The sequence below is a fragment of the Chelonia mydas genome, chromosome 1 (assembly GCF_015237465.2).
Source record: "Chelonia mydas isolate rCheMyd1 chromosome 1, rCheMyd1.pri.v2, whole genome shotgun sequence".
In the NCBI taxonomy this organism is placed as follows: Eukaryota; Metazoa; Chordata; order Testudines; family Cheloniidae; genus Chelonia; species Chelonia mydas.
In genome coordinates this window covers 97,813,471-97,836,111 of record NC_057849.1, presented here as the reverse complement: position 1 = coordinate 97,836,111, position 22,641 = coordinate 97,813,471, and the positions used below count along the sequence as shown (strand labels likewise).

The window sequence follows — 22,641 nt, the reverse complement described above, 5'->3', positions numbered from 1 at the left end:
GCATCACTGTTCAAGTACTCTGAAATTTCAGTAGAAATGTAGCAGGCCACATGCAGTGTAGGGTTTAAATGCCAAACTGCTGTATATAAACTGGAAGAAGTCTTCCAGTGCAGAAGAGGGGAGTAGGTAGAGTGAAAGAAAATATGGTCCAGCGAAATTGTGGGATGGCATTGAAGGAGTATCAGCACCCATGTTGATTTAGCCTGCATCTGCATTGCAAAGCAGGTGGTTTACCAGCCCAGGTTAAAGCACAACCCGGTTTCAAGTCTATACCAACCAGGGGTGCCATCTAGAACAGGTTTAAAGCACCACTAAACCCAGGTCAGAGGTTTTTGTGTGTGATTGGTAGCCAGGTTAAGGGCAACATCTGGGTAAGAGTCCAGGCTAACTATTCAGTGAAAACATACCCTAAATGAGTATTGCCACAGTGTGTATTGCCATAGTCTCCACTCTGTCCTCCCTTTTCCAGACACTTTTTGTGTCTTACCTCTTACACAAATCAGCGTATTTATGTATAATTGTTAGTCATTATAGTTCAACTGTATTGTGTAATGTGATTTTTTTTTAAATTCCTAGTTTTGAATGCTGCAAATTTGTGATACCTGAAGTCAGTTGTCAAGTAGCTTTTTATACAGCAATTTTATACAGATAAATGAGTACAGAATTGTAATTTTTTCACAGTGTATTTAAGAGTATCTTTTCTATTCATTTTCTAGGCAAAACCAAAGCTAATTGAGCCAATAGACTACGAAAATGTCATTGTTCAGAAGAAAACACAAATTTTAAATGATGCGTTACGTGAGATGCTACTTTTCCCCTATGATGACTTTCAGGTAATTATTTAACTTCAATTTCACAAAATTTTATTAGTAACGTTACAGACATGACACTGTAGTAGATGAATGGAAAAACCATTAAGTACAGTATTACATTTCTAAAACTAAGGATCTTTCTATCAGCTGGATATTCATGCGTCTTTTTTTTTTTTTTTGGTCTTTATTTTGCCTGATTTTTCTAGTGCAGACTGATGAAGTACTGACACAACTCCACCATTCTTTCAGGATACAGGAGGAGCTTGCTTTCCACTTGAGAGGCAGCTGGTCAGACAGTGGCAGCCCTTATTGCTTTTTAAAACTTCCTAGATACCTTTAGTTTTTTTATGTAGCTGCTAGATTAGGTGCTGTCTGTTGGACCCAAAATATCATGACTAGTTTAAAAATCATAACTTAAATAAAATTTGTGTTTGTTATTTGCTGTCTGGTTTTTTACTCCTTAGGTACAGTTGGGTCACATTTTCAAGCTTTTCTCCATAACAATGAAAGATACAAATTTTCTTTTTTAATGAAAGCTGAGATTCTCATCTAATCACAAGGCTCCAGAGGCTCAGGCTTTTAAGAAAAAACACCAAATGTTGTGGCTTTTGTGATGTAATCAGGAAAATTGGCAACACTGTGTACAATACATGGAGATTCTCTTTTGCAAAAGGAGTAAGTTACCATTGAGCAGAGAGAGGCACTACAGAGACCTATATATGAATGTTTTATCTCTATAATTTTTTTCTTTAGATGTCATAAGTTTTGTGTAGAGAGCATAGTAGCCAATAAATGTTTTCTAAAAGTAAAACCATATACATAACTAGAGAAAAAGAGTACAATCATAGGACTGGAAGGGACCTCAAGAGGTCATCAAGTCCAGTCCCCTGCACTCATAGCAGGACTAAATATTATCTAGACTATCCCCGATAGGTGTTTGTCTAACCTGGTCTTAAAAACCTCCAATGACAGAGACTCCACAGCCTCCCTGGTAAGTTCTAGTGCTTAACCAACCTGGCAGGAAATTTTTCCTAATGTCCAACCTAAACTGCCCTTGCTGCAATTTAAGCCCATTGCTTCTTGTCCTTTCCTCAGAGGTTAAAGAGAATAATTTTTCTCCCTCCTCCTTGTAACAACCTTTTATGTACTTAAAATCTGTTTTTGTCCCCTCTGGCTTCTCTTTTCCAGACTAAACAAACCCCATTTTTTCAGTCTTCCCTCATAGGTCAAGTTTTCTAGCCCTTTAATCATTTTTATCGCTCTTCTCTGGACTTTTTCGAATTTGTCCACACCTTTCCTGAAATGTGACACACAGAATTGGACACAATACTCTAGGTGAGGCCTAATCAGCGTGAAGTAGAGCAGAAGAATTACTTCTTGTGTCTTGTTTACAACGCTCTTGCTCATACATCCCAGAATGATGTTTGCTTTTTTTGCAACAGTTACACTGTTGATGGAGATTTACCTGGTGATCCACGATGACATCCAGATCCCTTTCTGCAGTATTCCTTCCTAGGCCGTCATTTTCCGTTTTGTATGTGCGCAACTGATTGTTCCTTCCTAAGTGGAGTACTTTGCATTTGTCCTTACTGAATTTCATCCTATTTTCTTCAGACCATTTCTCCAGTTTGTCCAGATAATTTTGAATTTGAATCCTATCTTCCAGAGCACTTGCAACCCCTCCCAGCTTGATATTGTCCACAAACTTTATGTGTACTCTCTATGCCATTATTTAAATCTGATGAAGATATTGAACACAACTGGACCCAGAACTGATCCCTGTGGGACCCTACTTGATATGCTCTTCCAGCTTAACAGTGAACCACTGATAACTACTCTCAGGGAATGGTTTTCATACCAGTTATGCATCCACCTGATAGTAGCTCTGTCATAAATATAAAGGGAAGGGTAAACACCTTTAAAATCTCTCCTGGCCAGAGGAAAAACCCTTTCACCTGTAAAGGGTTAAGAAGCTAGGATAACCTCGCTGGCACCTGATCAAAATGACCAATGAGGAGACAAGATACTTTCAAAACTGGAGGGGGAAGAAACAAAGGGTCTGGGTCTGTCTGTGTGATGCTTTTGCCAGGGACAGAACACGAATGGAGTCTTAGAATTTAGTAAGTAATCTAGCTAGATATGCGTTAGATTATGATTTCTTTAAATGGCTGAGAAAATAAACTGTGCTGAATGGAATGGATATTCCTGTTTTTGTGTCTTTTTGTAACTTAAGGTTTTGCCTAGAGGGATTCTCTGTTTTAAATCTAATTACCCTGTAAGGTATTTACCATCCTGACTTTACAGAGGTGATTCTTTTTACTGTTTCTTCTATTAAAATTCTTCTTGTATGAAACTGAATGCTTTTTTCATTGTTCTTAAGATCCAGGGGTTTGCGTCTGTGTTCACCTATGCAAATTGGTGAGGATTTTTATCAAACCTTCCCCAGGAAGGGGGTACAAAGTTTTGGTGAGGATTGTGGGGGGAAAGACGTTTCCAAACAACGCTTTCTCAAAAATAAACCTGGTTAGACATTTGGTGGTGGCAGTGGAAGTCCAAGGGCAAAAGGTAAAATAGTTTGTACCTTGGGGAAGTTTTAACCTCAGCTGGTAAAAGTAAGCTTAGGAGGTTTTCATGCAGGTCCCCACATCTGTACCCTAGAGTTCAGAGTGGGGAAGGAACCTTGACAAGCTCCATCTAGGTTGCATTTCCCTAGTTTGTTTGAGATGGTCATGTGTGACAAGGCATCTCTTCACTGGCAATATTAAAGCGCTGCCATGGCAGTGCTTTAACATGGCTTGTGTAGTTGCAGCATAGGGCTGGGAGAGAGTTCTCCCAGCACTCTAAAAAAAACCACCTCAGCTAGGGGAATGGCTACCACCACTAGGAGCGCGTCTCCCAGTGGTGGTGCACTGTCTACAGTGGCACTTTACAGCTCTGAAACTTGCAGCGCTCAGGGGTGTGTTTTTTAACACCCCTGTTGGAGAAAGTTGCAGTGCTGTAAAGTGCCAGTGTAGACAATCCCACAGTATCAAAAGCCTTACTAACGTCAAGATATACAGTACCACATTTACTGCTACCTCCTATCCACAAGGCTTGTTATCCTGCCAAATAAAGCTCTTAGGTTGGTTTGACACAATTTGTTCTTGACAAATCCATGCTGACTGTTACTTATCACCTTATCTTCTAGGTGTTCGCAAATTGATTGCTTAATTATTTGCTCCAATATCTTTTTGTGGGTACTGAAGTTAAACTGACTGGTCTGTAATGGTGACTTCCAAAGGTCCTCCACCAGTATTACCCTCCTGCAGTCTAAGGTTTTTTGTCCTATGTGTGGATTTATGGTGGTTCTATTGAGAGGAATTTGGGTTTTTTTATAAGAAGCTTTTACAGTGTATATCGTCACCAGCTGTGGGATACTGTTCTCTCTCCATATGAAACTATTGTATTACATTTAGGGACCAGAACTGCCAACCAAGTAGGTGAAAATAAACATATTTTTTACATTCAAATTTGGCAATCATTACTATTTATCTGAGAGCGCCAATAGTCCTATATTCTACTAACTTTTGACATTTTTTTCCCATTTATTCTGTAGCCTATTTAATAGCTTATCTGGAGGTTCACTGAAAATTATTGGACCCAGTTGTGCTTTTCTAGTATCTTCTGTCATATGCCCCTTTATTCCCAGGAGCAATATGGGAACAAATCCATGCTTCTCCACTAAGAGTTCTCTACAGATCCCCATTCTGGGAAGCATGTCCCTCTGGTTCAGTGAGCTGCAGGCTATTTTGAAAGCCGTGATTGTTGGGGGGCCTCATGCATGTTCAGACAGCTAAGTGTTTGGTGCAAGTTATGTAAGGGACAGTAGTCCCAAAGACCCATACTTCTACTTCTGTAAGTAGTTGGCTTCAGAACCATTGCTCTGTTCATCTGCAGTATGCAGCTGCTCTACCTTTTTTTCTGTTTCATTAGCTCTAGTATTCTATACAATATCACACAAAACGTTAAAGTTTGCTCAACTATATTTCTTCACAAGACCAAAAACGCTAAATCAGGAAAATCCTAAAACAAAGATCACTTGGCTGTGAATGATACACTTCTTTCCAAATTCTAGACTGCTGCCATCATGACGCTTAACCACACCATCACACTAATACCATGTGCTAAAGCAGGAATTCAGATTTTTCATCTGGCCTGCATTGGTGCCTGCACACTCTTCTACATTAAAAAAGACCAAAATTAGCAGTTCTTCCTATGTGACAGCTTCAGAAGGACCAAAAAAATTGGGTTTCCTTCATTGCAAGGCATATTTTTATGCTGTTCTGACCATTCAGATTGCTAACCGTGAGGAGGCAAATGTTCAAGTAAATTGTATTCCTGGAGTAGGAATCTCCTTCTTGGACCACCTCCCGAAGGAGCAATATAGAGAAGTGAAACCAATTTTAAGAGCATTTCTCCAAGCATTCTTTGAGAGTTGTGGTTAGGTCAGTTAGAACAGTTTTGTCTTTCTTACACTCTTAATTTCAGACCTCTTGGCCCATCCTAAGAAATTTAGGCCAGAGTATCCAATCTGCTGTTTGAGAAACATGACCTCTTTAGTCTTCCTTTTGAGAACAAAGTGACAGTAAGGTCTTAGGGTCTCTCCTTTCCTTAGGATTCCAGGGTCAAATCCCATCAGAAAACTGCTAAAGGGTGTGTCTACACTGCATCTGGGAGCAAACCTCCAAGCCCGGGAAGACAGACTTGCGCTAGCTTGGCTTTAGCTAGCATGCTAAAAATAGCTGTATGCACATTGTGGCACATGCAGTAGCTTGGGCTAGCCACCCCAACTTGAACCCACTCGATCTCCTGTGTCTGAACTCAGGTCGTTAGCCTGAGCTGCAAGCAGTGCCACAATATCCATACTAAGAAAAGGAGGACTTGTGGCACCTTAGAGACTAACAAATTTATTTGAGCATAAGCTTTCGTGAGCTACATCGGATCTGATGAAGTGAGCTGTAGCTCACGAAAGCTTATGCTCAAATAAATTGGTTAGTCTCCAAGGTGCCACAAGTACTCCTTTTCTTTTTGCGGATACAGACTAACACAGCTGCTACTCTGAAATATCCATACTGCTATTTTGAGTGCTCTAACTTGAGCTGAGCTAGTGCAAGTCTGTCTATCTGGCCTAGGAGGCTGACTCCCAGCTATGGTGTAGACACCCTCAGGTGTCAGTTACATCAGACCACCATATGAAGGAAATCTTAGACCATCTGTGTCTCCTTACACAGCACCTGTCAATTAGCATAGTAGCTGAGCACTTCTTTGGCTCCCCCTACAATATCCAGTAGTACTTCATGCTAGATCTGGCAGTGCTGTGTGTTAGCAAAAGAGCCTTTTAAACTGAGAAATAGAATAGGGAAGATGGGAACAGAAGATCTGCCACACTGGATCAGACACATGATCCATCTAGACCAGTGGTTCTCAAACTTTTTTTTCCGTGGACTACTTGAAAATTGCTGAGGGTCTTTGCAGTCCACTTAATGATCTTTCCAAATGTTGTCTGTACCATTAGCTAACTATTGTAAAGTGCTTTGGATAAAAGTGCTATATAAAAAAAACTTAATAATTAACATTTTTTTGTTCTACAGATAAAAGCACACAACTCTTTAATATCAGTAGTCTTACCTTTCTAATGCAATGGCTGTGCTCTCTCTCCCCTGCTGCAGCAGCCACAGCCCTGGAGCTGGGGAAAGTCGCCTCTTTCTCTGGCCGCCACAGCCCTGCATGTCCCAAATTCCCCCCACCCCCTCTTCTCACCCCACTGCCCCTTCCCATCTACACCCTATTCTCCCCAAGGCCACCACCTCAGTTTACATGTGAGTATTCTCCAGGGTCCAGGCACCACAGTTGGAGAACCTCTGATCTAGACCACTGTTCTGTGTCTGACAGTGGCCAGTATCAGGTTCTTCAAAGGAAGGTGTAAGAAATCTCCCAGTGCCTTGTTGTTGGAGATTGGCCTATACTTGGAAGCATGAGATTTCATCTCTTCCAAAATGTATTAGCATTAACAACGGTAACTCTCTAAATATTCTTATCTGCATAAATGTCAATCCCTTCTTGAATCTATTTAAATTCTTGGCCTCAACAACATACCAAGCAGTGAATTCAATAGCTTATGTATTGTGTAAAAGTAAATTAAATTAATTTCCTTCGATCGGTTTTGTATTTGCCACATTTCAATGTCATTGAAAGTCCCTTTGCTGTTGTGTTATGAGACAGGGAGAACAGAAGCTCCTGATCTGTCTTCTCTATACCATTCATTATTTTATGTATTTTTATCATGTCCTCTCTTATTTGTCTGCTTTCTAAATTAAACCTATTCTTTTCAGTTTCTTCACTGATTTATTCCCCCAGCCCTTAATCATTTCTCCCCTTCTTTGAACCCTCCTTCTTGAGATGCAGTGCCTGGTAACACACACACTGTATTCTAAATGAGGCCACATTGATTTAACTAATGGTGTTATATTTTTCCATATTCTCCATCCTGTTTCTAATGTATTTTACCATCTTGTTTGTGTTATTTGGTGGCAGCTACACAATGAGCTGTCAAAAGATGCTCAGGTCCCGTTCCTGAGGCAATGCAGTTAAGAGAGCCATGTTAGTCTGTATCCACAAAAACGAGGAGTCCGGTGGCACCTTAAAGACAAACAGATTTATTTGGGCATAGGCTTTCATGGGTAAAACTCACTTCAGATGCCTGGAGTGAAAATTACAGATGCAGGCATTATTATACTGACACATGAAAAGAAGGGAGTTACCTCACAAGTGAAGAACCAGTGTTGACAGGGCCGATACAATCAGGGTGGATGTAGTTCACTCCCAATAATTGGTGAAGAGGTGTCAATTCCATGAGAGGCAAAGTTGCTTTTCATAGAATTGTAGAATCATAGAATAACAGAGTTGGAAGGGACCTCTGGAGGCCATCTAGTCCAACCCCCTGCCCAGAGCAGGACCAATCCCAACTAAATCATCCCAGCCAGGGCTTTGTCAAGCCTGACCTTAAAAATATCTAAGGAAGGAGATTCCACCACCTCCCTAGGTAACGCATTCCAGTGTTTCACCACCCTCCTAGGGAAAAAGTTTTTCCTAATATCCAACCTAAACCTCCCCCACTGCAACTTGAGACCATTACTCCTTGTCCTGTCATCTGCTATCACTGAGAATAGTCTAGATCCATCCTCTTTGGATCCACCTTTCAGGTAGTTAAAAGCAGCTATCAAATCCCCCCTCATTCTTCTCTTCCGTAGACTAAACAATCCCAGTTCCCTCAGCCTCTCCTCATAAGTCATGTGTTCCAGTCCCCTAATCATTTGTGTTGCCCTCCGCTGGACGTTTTCCAATTTTTCCACATCCTTCTTGTAGTGTGGGGCCCAAAACTGGACACAGTACTCCAGATGAGGCCTCACCAATGTCGAATAGAGGGGAACGATCACGTCCCTCGATCTGCTGGCAATGCCCCTACTTATACAGCCCAAAATGCCATTGGCCTTCTTGGCAACAAGGGCACACTGTTGACTCATATCTTGACATCTGATTTGTGTCCATTGATTCTTTTACGTAGAGACTGTCCAGTTTGACCAATGTACATGGCAGAGGGGCATTGCTGGCACGTGATGGCATATAATTATAACATTCATAAACCAGTCGGAGAACACTTCAGTCTCTCTGGTCACGCGATTACAGACATGAAAGTTGCTATATTAAAACAAAAAAACTTCAAATCCAGACTCCAGCGAGAAACTGTTGAATTGGAATTCATTTGCAAATTGGATATAATTAACTTAGGCTTGAATAGAGACTGGGAGTGGCTAAGTCATTATGCAAGGTAACCTATTTCCCCTTGTTTTTTCCTAACACCCCCCCCCCCCCCCAGACATTCTTGTTAAACCCTGGATTTGTGCTGGAAATGGCCCAACTTGATTATTGTACACATTGTAAGGAGAGTGATCACTTTAGATAAGCTATTACCAGCAGGAGAGTGGGGTGGGAGGAGGTATTTTTTCATGCTTTGTGTGTATAAAAAGATCTTCTACACTTTCCAAAGTATGCATCCGATGAAGTGAGCTGTAGCTCACGAAAGCTTATGCTCAAATAAATTGGTTAGTCTCTAAGGTGCCACAAGTACTCCTTTTCTTTTTGTATACTTTTAATTTCCTTGATAGTATTTACTGTTTGAAGGCAGTGAATTAATTCTTTGTGTCGTCTTCACTGCAGAGGATGTCAGGGAGATTCCCACACCTGAGACATTGTTTTTAAGGTGACAGATCTGAGGAACTGTCCCAGATTGAGGTATTAGTAGAGGAGGTTTTGGAACAAATTGATAAATTGAAGAGTAAGAAGTCACTAATACCATATATTGAGAATATTCTGAAGGAACTCAAATTGCAGAACTACTAACTGTGGTAGTAAACTATTGCTTAAATCAGCTTCTGTATCAAATGGCTGGAGGATAGCCAATGTAAAGCCAATTTTTAAAAGAGGTTCTAGAGACAATGCTGGCAATTTTAGGCTGGTTAATTGAACGTCCGTATCAGGCAAATTGGTTGAAACTATAGTAAAGAACAGAATGATCAGATAGAGATGAACACGATATGTTGGGGAAGACTCCTCATGGCTTTTGTAAAGGGAAATCATACCTCACCAATCTATTAGACTTCTTTGAGGGTGTCAACAAACGTGGACAAAGGTGATCTAATGCATATAATATACTTGGACTTCCAGAAAGCCTTGGACAAGGTCCCACACCAAAGACTCCTAAGCAAGGAAAAGAATCATGGGATAAAAGGGAAGGTCCTCTGATGCATCAGTAACTGGTTAAAAGATGGGAAACAAAGGGTAGGAATAAATGGTCAGTTTTTACAGTGGAAAGAGATGAATAGTGGGGTCCCCCGAAGATCTGTAGTGGGACCAATGTTGTTCAACATATAAATGATTTGGAAAAAGGGGCTAACAGCAAGACGGCAAAGTTTTCAGATGGTACAATATTACTCAGGATAGTTAAGTCCAAAACTGACTGTAAAGAATTACAAAAGGATCTTCCAAAACTGGGTGACTGAACAAGAAAATAGCAGATGAAGTTCAGTGTTGGTCAGTGCAAAACGATACACCCTGAGAAATATAATTCCAACGATACCGACAAAATGATGGGATCTAAATTTGCTGTTACTACTCAAGAAAGATCTTGGAGTCATCGTAGATAGTTCTCTGAAAACATCTCAATGTGCAGTGGCAGTCAAAAAAAACTAGCAATGTTAGGAACCATTAGGAAAGGGATAAGACAGAAAATATCATAATGGCACTATGTAAATCCATGGTATTCCCACATCTTGAATACTGCATGCAGTTCTGGTCACCTGTTGAGGGGTTCAGTGTCTGTGCCCAGCAGCGCCACCCAGTAGTGAGAGTCTGTGGGGCTGGTGGTAGGGGAACCCAGATCCACCATGCTCTACTGGTTTCTGACCCAGGGTCCTGTGCCTGGCAGTTAGATATTCAGCCTGAGGTGGACACCTGCCAAACCTGCTCCCTGGGTCATTTCCTACCACAGCCTCTTCCCCTCCAAAGTTACAGCAGAGTCTTCTTATGGATTCACCAAGTGTGAAGGTTCTCTTTGGTAGATATCTGGATGCTCTTCCCCATCAGTTTCAGCCTACTCTTCCGGTCTCTATAGGGGCCTTTGGCATCTGTCTGCCAAAGTGGGGTCAGCTCCAGGCAGAGTGGAGCTCCTGCAGCCTGTCTGCAGGAGCTAACAGCGTAGGACTGCTCCCTTGCTCTGTCTGTGATGACTGGTCTGGGCCGCTGCCTTTTGAGCTTTGCTTCCATTGTGCGCATATCCAGCAGGTGCGGCTTGGTGGGGCCTTTTGGGCCCAGAGTTTCCCGTTTAACCCTTTGTTCCCCAGTGTGGAGCTTATACATCATATCATATCCCCTGATACACCTCTACCCTGGTATAATGCGATCTGATATAACAGGAATTCGGATATAACGCGGTAAAGCAAAAATGGTTTTCTGTCTCGTCTACAACATACAGTACTTTTATTCTGTTTAATCCCATTTTATACATTTAATGATTACCGTGTACATATTCAGTATGTATGTTTTTACAAGCCTGCCTTGGATCGAAAGTCAAAACACAAAGCCGAGCGCATTTACAACATTTTTAAACTTTCACTCCAATCTTCATTGCATAAAAAACAGTCTTGTCTGCAAGTCTTAATTAAAGTTATAATATTGACAGTTTAAATCCGTTGATAGTTTAAAACCATTGAAAATTTAAATTTGTTTTGTGGACAACAAAACCGTGTGCGAGGTGGTAGCTAATTTTCAACGGCTGTTATAATTAAACGGCCTTTGTATTTATAACCATGACTAATTGATCAAAAAGGAGAGTTCAGTCTAACTTTGTCGTTGACTAACCTGCTGCCGCCTTGCCAGTTTAAAGTTGTTACAAAACCATCCGTGGTCGGCGCCTCAGCTCTGAAAATGTGGCTTGCAGCAAATTACATACCTGCAGTACATTGTCTGTACAAATGTGCTTATATCCAAGTGGTGGAACGAATGTGCAACAATGAGATGGCAGGGGTAAACGTATGTTGCCTGCCCATGGTCCCATTAGGCGTTCTCCTCTCTCCTGCCTATTTTAATCTTGTTTCTAAATTGTGTGCAGTATAGACTAAGCTTAAGTGGTCTCACTGGTTGTATTTTGGAAACATTGTAATTCTGCATTGACATTTTCTAAACAATTAAAAAAATTGTTAGCGTTAATATTAAAATACCATTGACGTGATGGCAAGTAGTTCACAGCCACGGAAACAAAAGGCATGGACAGTCAAAGAAAAATTGGAAGCTTTGGACAGACTGAAATCAGGAATGAGCCAAGCAAAGGTCTCAAAAGAACTAGGAGTAGGGGAATCAACATTAAGAGGGTGGATCAAAGATGAGGAAAAATTACGATCAATGCTCATTGAACTGGATGAAAGTGAGAAGACCTGGAAAGGAAGCGCCTAAAAACTGCCCAGGATAACCAACTGGATAGAGCAGCATTTACGTGGTTTACCCAAGAACACTCCGATGGCACACCAATTTCCGGTGACTTTATAAGGAAGCAAGAGGAGAAATTGAAGAAAGATCTCGATTTTTAGACACTCGGGCGAGGATGCTTCTGCACATCAAGGTAACGTATTTAAAGCTAGCAGTGGATGGCTTAATCGTTTTAAAAAGCATCATGGCATTTGGCAAGTCACAATTGCAGGAGAGACGTGCTCCGCAGATATAAAAGCTTGTGATGAATACCTGCTAGAGTTACAAAAGATCATCATCGAGGGTGGCTATGCTTCGGAGCAAATCTATTACGCTGATGAAACTGGCTTACTTTACCATATGCTGCTGGATAGAACACTTGCTTCTAGGACCGAAGAACAAAAGGCTGAAGGTTTTAAGGTGATAAAAGAGAGAGTAACCATACTTTTCTGCGTGAATAAAACTGGTTCACATAAAGTTAAACCTCTGTGCATAGGCAAATCCAGGTCACCGAGGGCTTTCCACCATAAGAATATGGATTTGCTTTCATTCATCTCCATTCAAAAAATGCCTGGATGACCTCGGATGTTTTCGAGGAATGGTTTAATAAATATTTTGTACCAGCTGTCCGGAGCCACCTATGCAGACAAAACCTGGAGCCAAAGGCATTGCTCCCACTTGACAACTGTACCGTCTGTCAACCCCTCAGCTGAGTCCTTAACCAGCAAAGACGGGAAGATAAAGGTGAGCTACCTTCCTAAGAACACAATGTCCAAAGTACAGCCCCTTGGTCAAGGCATTATAGCCACATTTAAAATGAACTATCGTAAAGCCTTAGTAAAGAAAATTGTTGAGGACAACAGTAGCATAACAGATGTAATCAAGAAATTGAATTTGTTGGATGTATTTAACTTAGGCAAGACAGCCTGGCTAGGAATCACTCCATCAGTGATAGAGAAATGTTGGTATCGTGGTCTCAAAAGTGCTTTTGTCACTGAAAGCAGCGACAACCAAGATGAGGAAGACAAAGATGAGAACAACTTCGAAGCTTTTACGGCAGAAGAGGCCATAGAGGCAGAACGAGTTTACAGGGAACTTATGGCTCAAAGTGGGATAGCTGACGTTCAAGAGTGGATGGAGGTGGATGCTATGTGTCCAACCTATGAACGACTTAGAGATGTAGATATAATTCATAATGTTGTCCCTCAACCACTTGGTGCCTCAGAAAATGTGTCTAACCCTGAGGATAGTGATGAAGAACCCTCGGAGCCACCGCCCAAAGCTTCTGATGCGGTTGCAGGGTTAGAGATTGGTCTTAAGTGGCTAAAAAGCCAGGATGTGGATAGACTGCAAATACTGCAGTTAAAATCCATAATTGACCTGGCAAAGAAGAAGGCTCGCAGTAGCATGAAGCAACAAAGGATAACAAGTTTTTTTTTGTTTTTTTTTTTTAAATTAGAAAAATTTTAAGGGGTGCATCTTAAATAAGAAAGCATCTTGTACACCAAAAAAAGGTATTTACCATTTTATCAATGTCTCTAAAACCTGATTACTTTACCTTTTTTAGCTTCATTTTAACCTTTTCTATAAGTAAAAACTCCCATCTCCAAAATGTTTTCAAACTATTTAATAGTTAACAGTTCATATTACTTAACAATCTACGTATAACATAGTTGGCTAAGTGACAAAGTGGCCCATGCTCCTATTTGCTAAAATACCAAAATCCTTTTTTACAACAATTTGTAAGGATGTGTAATTAAAAGCGTTTTGATATTTTATGTGAATTTTGCATTTTCCTGAGCATTACATGCAGACCAAACAATTTATGTATGATGAAACCCAGCCCACATGGTTGCATTTAGCAGTGTTTAGTACCTGTGCTGTTAATACGCTGTATCTTTTAAGTAAGCTTATAAAAGCTTATTGTTGTAATTAAAGAAAGGAGATACAATTTAACTGTTGTAGAACAGATTTATTTACTGCATACACCGTGTTAGTTCTAACAAAAATGATTTGCTGATTTTTAACGGAAATGCTCGAGGCCAAAGCAAGTTCAATATAACGTGGTTTCACCTATAACCCGGTAAGATTTTTTGGCTCCCGAGGACCGCGTTATATCGGGGTAGAGATGTATCTAAAACAATATACAATGTATTAGAATTCGAAAAAGTACACAGAAAGGCAACAAAAATCATTAAGGGTATGGAACAGCTTTCATATGAGGAGAAATTAAAAGACTCGGACTGGTCAGCTTAGAAACAAAATGACAAAGGAGGGCGTTATAGTGGAGGTCTATAAAATCATGAATGGTGTGGAGGTCAAAAAGGAAGTGTTTACCCCTTCACATAACACATGAACCAGGGGTCACCCAATGAAATTAATAGGCAGCAGATTTTAAACAACATAAGGAATACTTCATCATACCAGTCAACCCCTGGAACTCATTGCCAGGGGATGTTGTGAAGCCAAAAGTATAACCGGCTTAAAAAAATTAGATAAGTTCATAGGGAATACGTCCATCAGTGGCTATTATCCAAGATGGTCAGGGATGCAACCGCATACTCTGGGTGTCACTAAGCCTCTGAGTACCAGAAGCTGGGATTTGGACGCCAGGCAATGGATCACTTGATAATTGCCATGTTCTGTTAATTCCCTCTGAAACATCTGACATCAGCTACTGTCGGAAGACAGGATACTGGACTAGGTAGACCATTGGTCTGACCCAGTGTGGCCATTGTTATGTGAGCCCAGTAGTTCCATGTGAGCATAAAGTACATATATTCCCCCCCCCCCCCATCCCCAAAATAGAAAGTGTTTTAGGTAGTTTAGTAAACCCTTCTCTTTTTTTTTGGTAAAGGCCAAATTTTGGTTGTAATAGTTGTTGTATCAGTCCATCTGTACCATTAACACAGTAGATTTAACCTCTCTTTAAAATCACTCAAATCTGTCTCATACTCTACTATTCTTCAGGAACTGTGGGACTGATCCAAAGCCCACAGAAGTAAATGGGACAGTTTCAATGGGCTTTGCATTTGGCTTATATTATTCTCAGTTTCTTTTAAAACCAAAACAAACAAATCTAGTAAAACCACAAACACAAAAAGAAGTGCAGTCCATGTTCAGGGTGCAAATTATATTGTACATTAAACAATTACAGTATCAGTCACTTCCTAGCTACACTTATTTACAGATCCAGACTAACACGGCTACCCTTCTGATTCTTTACACTTATTTAGTTACTTAATGTTAATGTTTAAAAAAAATCAAATATTTCTCTTCATTATAGGTTTTAAGACAGTTCTCTCTGTCATATTATTCCTCTGCAGATTCTTTGCTCTTCTTTTTTTGGTAAGAGATGCTGTGGTTGGTTGGATTCAACTTCAGAATTAAAATCAGGATTTGAGACCAGAGGTCAGCTTGAGATACATGCTGCTTTTTTGTTCTCCAGAATCTAAGCTTTCATTTAAAAAAAAACCAAAAAAAAAACCTGTTTGGTTATGGTTACTGAGAGATCCTCAAAAAAAAATTGTGTAAATGTGTATCTACATTTGCAGAACCCCCAAAAATGACTAAGGCATTAAGTGCCTCATTCATCTTAATGGGTACTAAGTCAGATTCCCAGAGATAATACTTTAAATATCAATATTATTAGCAATTTCAGTGCTTCAGCACATTTTAGGTATGTTTGTATAAAGGTGCTTTATTGTTCAGGGAATTTTATCTTTTGTGCTTCAATTCGTTTTGTCAATATAATTCAGAGCGACAGGGACTGGATTTCATTACATTTTACTTGTCTTTTATTTGATTGAAGTTCTCAGACTATTTTTTGTCATTAACAGACAGCATTATTGAAACGTCAGGGTCGATATATATGCTCTACTGTTCCTGAAAACGCAGAAAAGGAAGCTCAAACCTTGTTTGTAACTGAGGTACCATTTATATTTTTGTGTGTGCGCGCGCGCATGTAACTAGTTAAGTTATCTACTTGTTTCCGTAGATTAAATTTCAATGGGGCTGAAAAAATTTACCCAATACTTATTGGCATCTAGTTCTTAAAAAAGACAGGGGTCCCCAGATGGGTTTAAAGGCAGAAACTCTGTGATCCCTCTCTTAGCTGCTGGAAATGAGGGGTGATGTCTTAGCATCTTACATGGGAGCAATCTTTCGTATCAGGTATGGCTAATAGGAGTCTGCAACTTCTCACCCTGTCTCCTCTCTTGGCTCTTTTGGGTTGTTGGGCACTTTTCCCTTCCTCCCTTCTGTCTCACCGCTGTGTAGTTCCTCACAGTTTTCCCATCCACAGCAAAGTGAAATTGGCAGGATTCCGGTCAGTGTTGCTGCTTCAGAATAACATTGGGAAGGAACTATGGAGCTGATCAGAGACTGGTTAATTTCACTTTGTTGCTGATGACTTCCAACTATTGACCAGAAGAAACTTTATTTGCCGCTGGCAAGGCCAGTTTTCAAGTATTTATATCGTAGTAAAATTGGTGGTAATTATACTGTTTTAGGAACAAGTTCAGGGCACAGAAAAGCCCTCACAAACCTTTGTGTTTTGTCCCTAAGGTCTGAATATTTTGGATCTGTCAGCTATTTATATCTTCTGTTCTTTGCAAATGAGACTTATGTATGGAGTATGTCACAGTAGAGTATATTTGGTGGTGGGGGGCTGGTGTGCATGAGTTAAATCATGAATTTTAATGAAACATCTAATTTATACACACTTTAAAGAATTATTGCCTAGTAAATGTTGACTTTGTATTTTACAAACAATGTATACAACTGCACTGGAAATATGGAGTACATTTGCGTGTGAGTGTGTGTTCATATGATGTCTAAAAACTTCAAGTATTGTATAATATTGTCTCTTGCAAGATACTTGAATGTTTTTTATGCTACTTCTGCTAAAACCAAGATAAATTTGTCTGTTAGTTACAGCAACATGGGTGGAGTAAAATGATACTTCCTGTGATCTGGTCCAGAACAGAATGACATAATTGCTTTTCAACAGCTGCAAGCATGCAGTTTAGATTCAAAACACTCTTTTAGTTTGGGTTAAAAATATAAAATTGAGTACTTACAATCATAACATAGATTTTAGTTCTTCCAGGATAGAAAGTACTGAGTTGATCCTGCTATTTTGATAGTACATGTGTATTTTTAGGCTAAATATACTAAAGATGTTTTATCATGTTGTTTCCACCTACATTTAGCTTCTTTGCTTCTCAGGAACTTGGAGGTGATGTTTTTATTTCAGATGACTAGTCTATTATTTTCTGAATTTATAAGTTCCTTATGCTTTTAGCATTTGTTTCCAGCAACTAGTTCATTTGACATAAACACACTTTCGTTTGTTCAGCTTCTGAATCTGAACATTCACCATACTGGTAAGATAAATTTAATGTTTAACAAAAGAAAGAAAATGTGACATGCACAGAATAAACATTTATAATGCATTTGAACTTGCAGTGCTTTCCAGGTAACTATAATAGTTCACAAATAACTGTAATTTAAGAGAGCCGTTACATGTATTTAAGGAATGCTTTGAGCTAAACTTACTTAATTTGATGTATTGTGGCATTTGTTTCCATTGAAATAGTGCATCAAAACCTACAACTCAGACTGGCATATTGTTAATTATAAATATGAAGACTACTCAGGAGAGTTTCGACAGCTTCCAAAGTGAGTAAATTATCTGATACTGTTACAGATTTTGAAGTTGCAGAAAAACTTTATACATATTTTTATGACATATTGGGTCATAAAAAGGTCATTTCATGTAATATAGAACCTCAGATCTAGCCTACCAGTGTTAATACTCTGTACTGTACCCTGAGGTTTTCAGGGTGGAATTCATATTGGTTAATTTTTTTTAGCCTTTTGAAGATATAAAAAGCTGTTGAAATGTTATCTGGAAAAATCAATAATCATAATAAAGCTGCCTTGGCAATTGTGGGATAACAAGAAGAAGAACTTGGATTACTGATAATGTAAACATAAAACTGATCATTAAAATATGGTGTGAGTTGTTTTACGCTACTGTGCCAATATACAGTCTTTTCAGCATTGATGGCAGCTTGAACAACTTTTCACACGTTTGGCACAGAACCTTTATATTTCTCTCTCTCTCTCTCACACACACTTAACAGAGAATGAATGCAATTTTTTTTTGTTTGTAGAGCATTGTAAGAATACACAGCATTTAAAAACACAGACAAAAGATGTTTGAAGTCTGCATGGAAAGGAGTATTAATGAAAGACAGGCATTGCTTTTCTGAAACTAGGATTTTGTCTCTTTCCATCTTTGTGGTGGAGACACACATTTTCTAGGATGGAGGTTTAAAGTAAAGAGATCAGTTCCTCTTCCTGAAATTGCCTGTGGAGAGGCTCACAGATGTTGCATGCCTCACAGGTCCTGAACCATTTAAAAGCAGGTAACCGATGAGGTCATGCGCCTATGTCAACTATAGCTCAGTGGTTTGAGCATTGGCCTGCTAAACCCAGGGTTGTGAGTTCAATCCTTGAAGGGGCCATTTAGGGATCTGGGGCAAAAATTGGGGATAGGTCCTGCTTTGAGCAGGGGGTTGTACTAGGTGACCTCCTGAGGTCCCTTCCAACCTTGATATTCTATGAAAGGAATAAAAAGCCAGCAAAAGAAATGCATTGTAATAGGAAAGTAAAGAGGAGAAGAAGAATTATGATAAGGCCATTAGTGAGATATATATTTCAACTACTGGACCTAAATTCTGCAGCAAGTATCTCCTTTTCTGAAGTGGTCCGGTGCTGAATTATTTGAGAAACATGTCTCCAAGTAGATGAAAATGGAGGTTTTTTATTGAATTAACTATGAAAATGAATGATACAACTTGTACAGTATTTCTTTTGTTACATACTTTTTTGCTGACCCAGTATTTTCAGCATGTCACACAATTTTTCTGTATTGACAACACCACAACTAAGCTGCAGAAGTTTTCAGAGGAAAGCTTTTAACAAATGGGAAGATACAGGAGGTGATTCAGGTTTTTGTCACCCAAGAGGTACTGTTGGCATTGGTGAAAGGATCTTCCTTCTTTTCATATTTGGGCACAGGTGGACGTGGCTTGAAAGTTTTATTTTTATTTATTTTTATATTTTGTGTGGCTTGAACTGCTAGTTCTTCTACCTCTGCAACCCTTGACATCAGCCAACTGCCACCTTTTCCCTATCCCAATTCTGTCCTACTATTTATTGCTGCAGATGAAAACAGGGCAAAAGCATGTGAGCTGAATGTTCCCTCTAAAATTATCAGTGAAATTGCTGAATATTTTTACAGTTAAAATTTTGCTCTTAGACCTCAGAGATAACATGTTGTGGTGAATAAAGGGATTCAGTTTGCTAGCAGATGCTTTTTGATTTGTTGGTAAGAAGGGTCTACTAAATGTTTCACTAAGTACTACATTGTCTCAAATGTTGAATGTTTTCTCTGCAAATGCGAGGATTAACCTTTTTTTATGTAATTTTTTTTAAGGAGAAAAGAGCTTAATTCAGAATTGAGCTAGAAATTCTGTGTCCTTTTTTAATTTAGGAAATAATTTGAAAATTAATGCCTTTGGACAAATGATATTGTATCTGAATTATCCTTCTCCTCCCCAACTCTAGGTCCCTTTTGTCCTGCAAATTCACTTTATTCATCATGGTTTTTTTCCTACTTGTATGACTTCAGCCACCCCTTCATGTACCTAGGTAGCTTTTCTGCTGCCTTTTTTTAGTTCTCTTCCCATAACTTTTCCTTCTAGCATTGTCTTTTTTGAGATGTTGTTTTAATTACATTTCCAAATACTTGATCTCAGGTTAATTAAACGTGATCAGTATAATCACCTTCACAATATTTGATATGTCATTGGTCTTTTTAATCTCTAATGTTGATTAATAATTTCAGTTTGAAGGCCTCCAACCTTTTAAATCTGTGTTCAGGACTTTTATTTTTACTGTAACAAACTGAATTGTCAAATGACAGATAATTTAAAAAGGATGAATAAATTAAGTGCTTCTGTATGAAAATTGGTGAATGTTTCTTGCCTGGTTCCTTTGGGGATTCCCAAAAGGCAACTCAAACCCAGGATAATTTATGGTGCAATGGCTACAACATTATATTCTTTTTTTATTAAATAAATAAATGAAAAATGAGAATGAATTTAATCTTGGCAGCAAAGGGTGACTGTAGCTGCTTGGCCTGGCCATCATTCTGTTCTCCTGATTGGCAGATCCCCAGGTCAAAACTTCTGCCCAGCTGGAGAAACCATGCGACCCACCAAACCTTGGACATGCGGTTTGGACCAAACTGTTCTACGCCCTCAGAGAGGGTTCGAGCTGTCACTGAGACAGACTTAGGCAGTCTGCAGCAGTCTTAGTTCCAGTTACACATGAAATTTCACTATTCTGGAAAATATGTGCCAGTTTGGGGGTAACTGCACCTTTGACACCCCCCACCCCCATTGTTCTAGGAATGCTGTTCAGGTTTCAAGCCTTTAGCCTTCACCCCTCTCTGGGCAAGGACCTGTGTCCTTTCTCTCCAGACTGGAGTTTTTGGCAGCAGTTCCTCCCGGACCCTTCATTGTGATGCACCCAAAAGCCAGTCTGCCTAAATCTGAGTCTGTTTAAACTCAGTTTTATAAACTGAAGTTCACTCTTTGTCTCTTGCCTCTCCTCTGGCATTGCTTTAAACCAGTATATGCAAACCAGTATATGTAAATCACCCTGGGGACTGGTACTTCCCTAGCGCTCTTCACAATCTTGGGGATTGTAGTAATCACCCCCCACTGATTTTACCTGAGGAGCTGTAGTAACCCTCCCCTTATTGAGTTGTATACAGTCCCTGGCCCACAATGGTACATAAAACATTCATAAACTTAATACAATATGGTCCCTAAAAGTACTGCGTGCATATCTGTCACAATATGCTCCTCCCCACCTGCAGTCCTGACCCTAACAACTGACTAAATATACTCTACCTCCACTCACTAAAGACTATGACTGCCCTCAAAGTTGCAACACAACATAGTAGAACTTGTGGAGACTCAAATGTGGTTCTTGATTGACCCAAACTAAAAACCCAATGATTAATCAGTATAACATACGTTCAGAAATTAAATGCAAATACAGTCTCTCAAAGTTAAGGATTTGACTGCTTGTCCTAAATCCTGTTTCCAGTCCAGAGGGGAATAGAAGGGAAAATTATGGTATAGCAGCAGGAGAGCACTTACTCAGTCTAAGGCAGCTCTCCCCAAGCCAATAAGAAGCCTGGGCAGAAGATGCAACTGTGGAAAATGGCTTAGGTGAATTCTGTTCCACCAAGGAACACATATTACTGCCTATTAATAGTGAGATTTATATTTTCCTTTCAGAATAATTGTAAAAGGTTGGCTACTGAATGATCATGTAAGTGATCACAAAATATCTGAGTATTAAGTTTTCTTTCTTTAGCAAAGGGAGCAAATCAGAGAAACTTCCAGTTCATGTATATGAAGTTGATGAAGAAGCAGATAAAGATGAGGTGAGCAGATAATAATCTATTTCTTTCTATTCTGTAAGATTATTTCATTAGAAATAGTCTTTTAAATGTTTATATCAAGTAAAAATAAAGGTTTAATTGGATAGTCATTTTAGACTTTAAAAAAGGTTTGAAAGTGGGAAAGTGCAGGTTTTTAACCAGTCTTGTGTTCCCAATGTCTGTCATATGCATAGAGGAGAAATTCTGATTTGAGAGAATGGGTTTGTGTTGGAGGTGAGGGGATTATAATTGGTGAGAGCTAGTTTACACACAAACTTGCACCAAAATAACAAAATTTGCTTTCATGCAAGTCTGTGTGGACACTCGTTTTGAAATAAATGTTCCCTTTCAGTGTAACTTACAACTGAAGCAAAGTGGAATTAGAACAGTTTTATTCCAAAATAAGAAAGTCCGTGTACATACGTGTACACACACACACACACACACACTCTTGCACCTGAATAACCAAAAAAGAAAAGATTAAAAATATTTAGTTACTTTGGTGTAAGTCTGTATGTAGACTGGTTCTGAGAATGTCAGAGAAAGCAGGAACTAATCAAAAATGGCTGAAACCTTTTTAATTATTTTCCTTCCAATCCTCTGCTTCCTGAGAACAGTGATTTCAGAAGTGCCAACTGGTTTAAAGAAGGTTTCGAACTTCAAAATATGTTTTTCAGCAAAAAAACCTCTTTCTGTTGACGGTATACATTACATAGTTTTTACCGTGCTATATTTTAGAACAAAGGGATTGAATGTTGCGGCTGGTGCCTTCTTATCTCATAAATATTTCAACTCCCTTATAACACTGCGAAAGCCTTCAAGTAAGCTAACTCAATTTTGTATTTCTTATCAGATAAGTACTGCTGATAGTAATACTCACGACTTACATAGTGCTTTTTAATCTTCAAAATACTCATAATCATTAATTAATTGTGTGTAAATTAGAGCTAGTCCTTGATTGACTCAGTGGTGCAATAATCCAAGCCTAGTGGTTCAGTCGATAGGATGCTGAATGAGAAGTCAGAAGATTTGAATTCCATTCCTGCTTTGGCACTGATGTGCTTGGTGACCTAGGGCAAGTCATTTCACTTGTCTGTGCCCAAGTTTCCCCATGTGTAAAATGGGAATAATATTTTTAGAGTTCTTTGAGGTGAGATAAGACCTAAATATTATTATTTCTGAAGTCTAGCATTTCTGATATCACAGTTCATCACCACAAAAGCTGTTTAGATACCATTAAAT

At 39.3% G+C, this 22,641-nt stretch overlaps 1 protein-coding gene across 22 annotated transcripts in view; it reads left to right on the top strand.

Annotated features, from left to right (window-relative positions):
- The window catches only part of DOCK9 (dedicator of cytokinesis 9), a 322,440-nt gene that overhangs the window by 96,438 nt on the left and 203,361 nt on the right, over positions 1-22,641 (top strand). For all 22 annotated transcript variants that reach the window (XM_037896327.2, XM_037896254.2, XM_037896349.2 and 19 more), the window contains exons 2-5: positions 717-833; positions 15,710-15,799; positions 17,470-17,552; positions 21,333-21,402. In XM_037896327.2, coding sequence (XP_037752255.1) covers positions 717-833; positions 15,710-15,799; positions 17,470-17,552; positions 21,333-21,402 — 360 coding nt within the window. The remainder of the gene's footprint in view (positions 1-716; positions 834-15,709; positions 15,800-17,469; positions 17,553-21,332; positions 21,403-22,641) is intronic.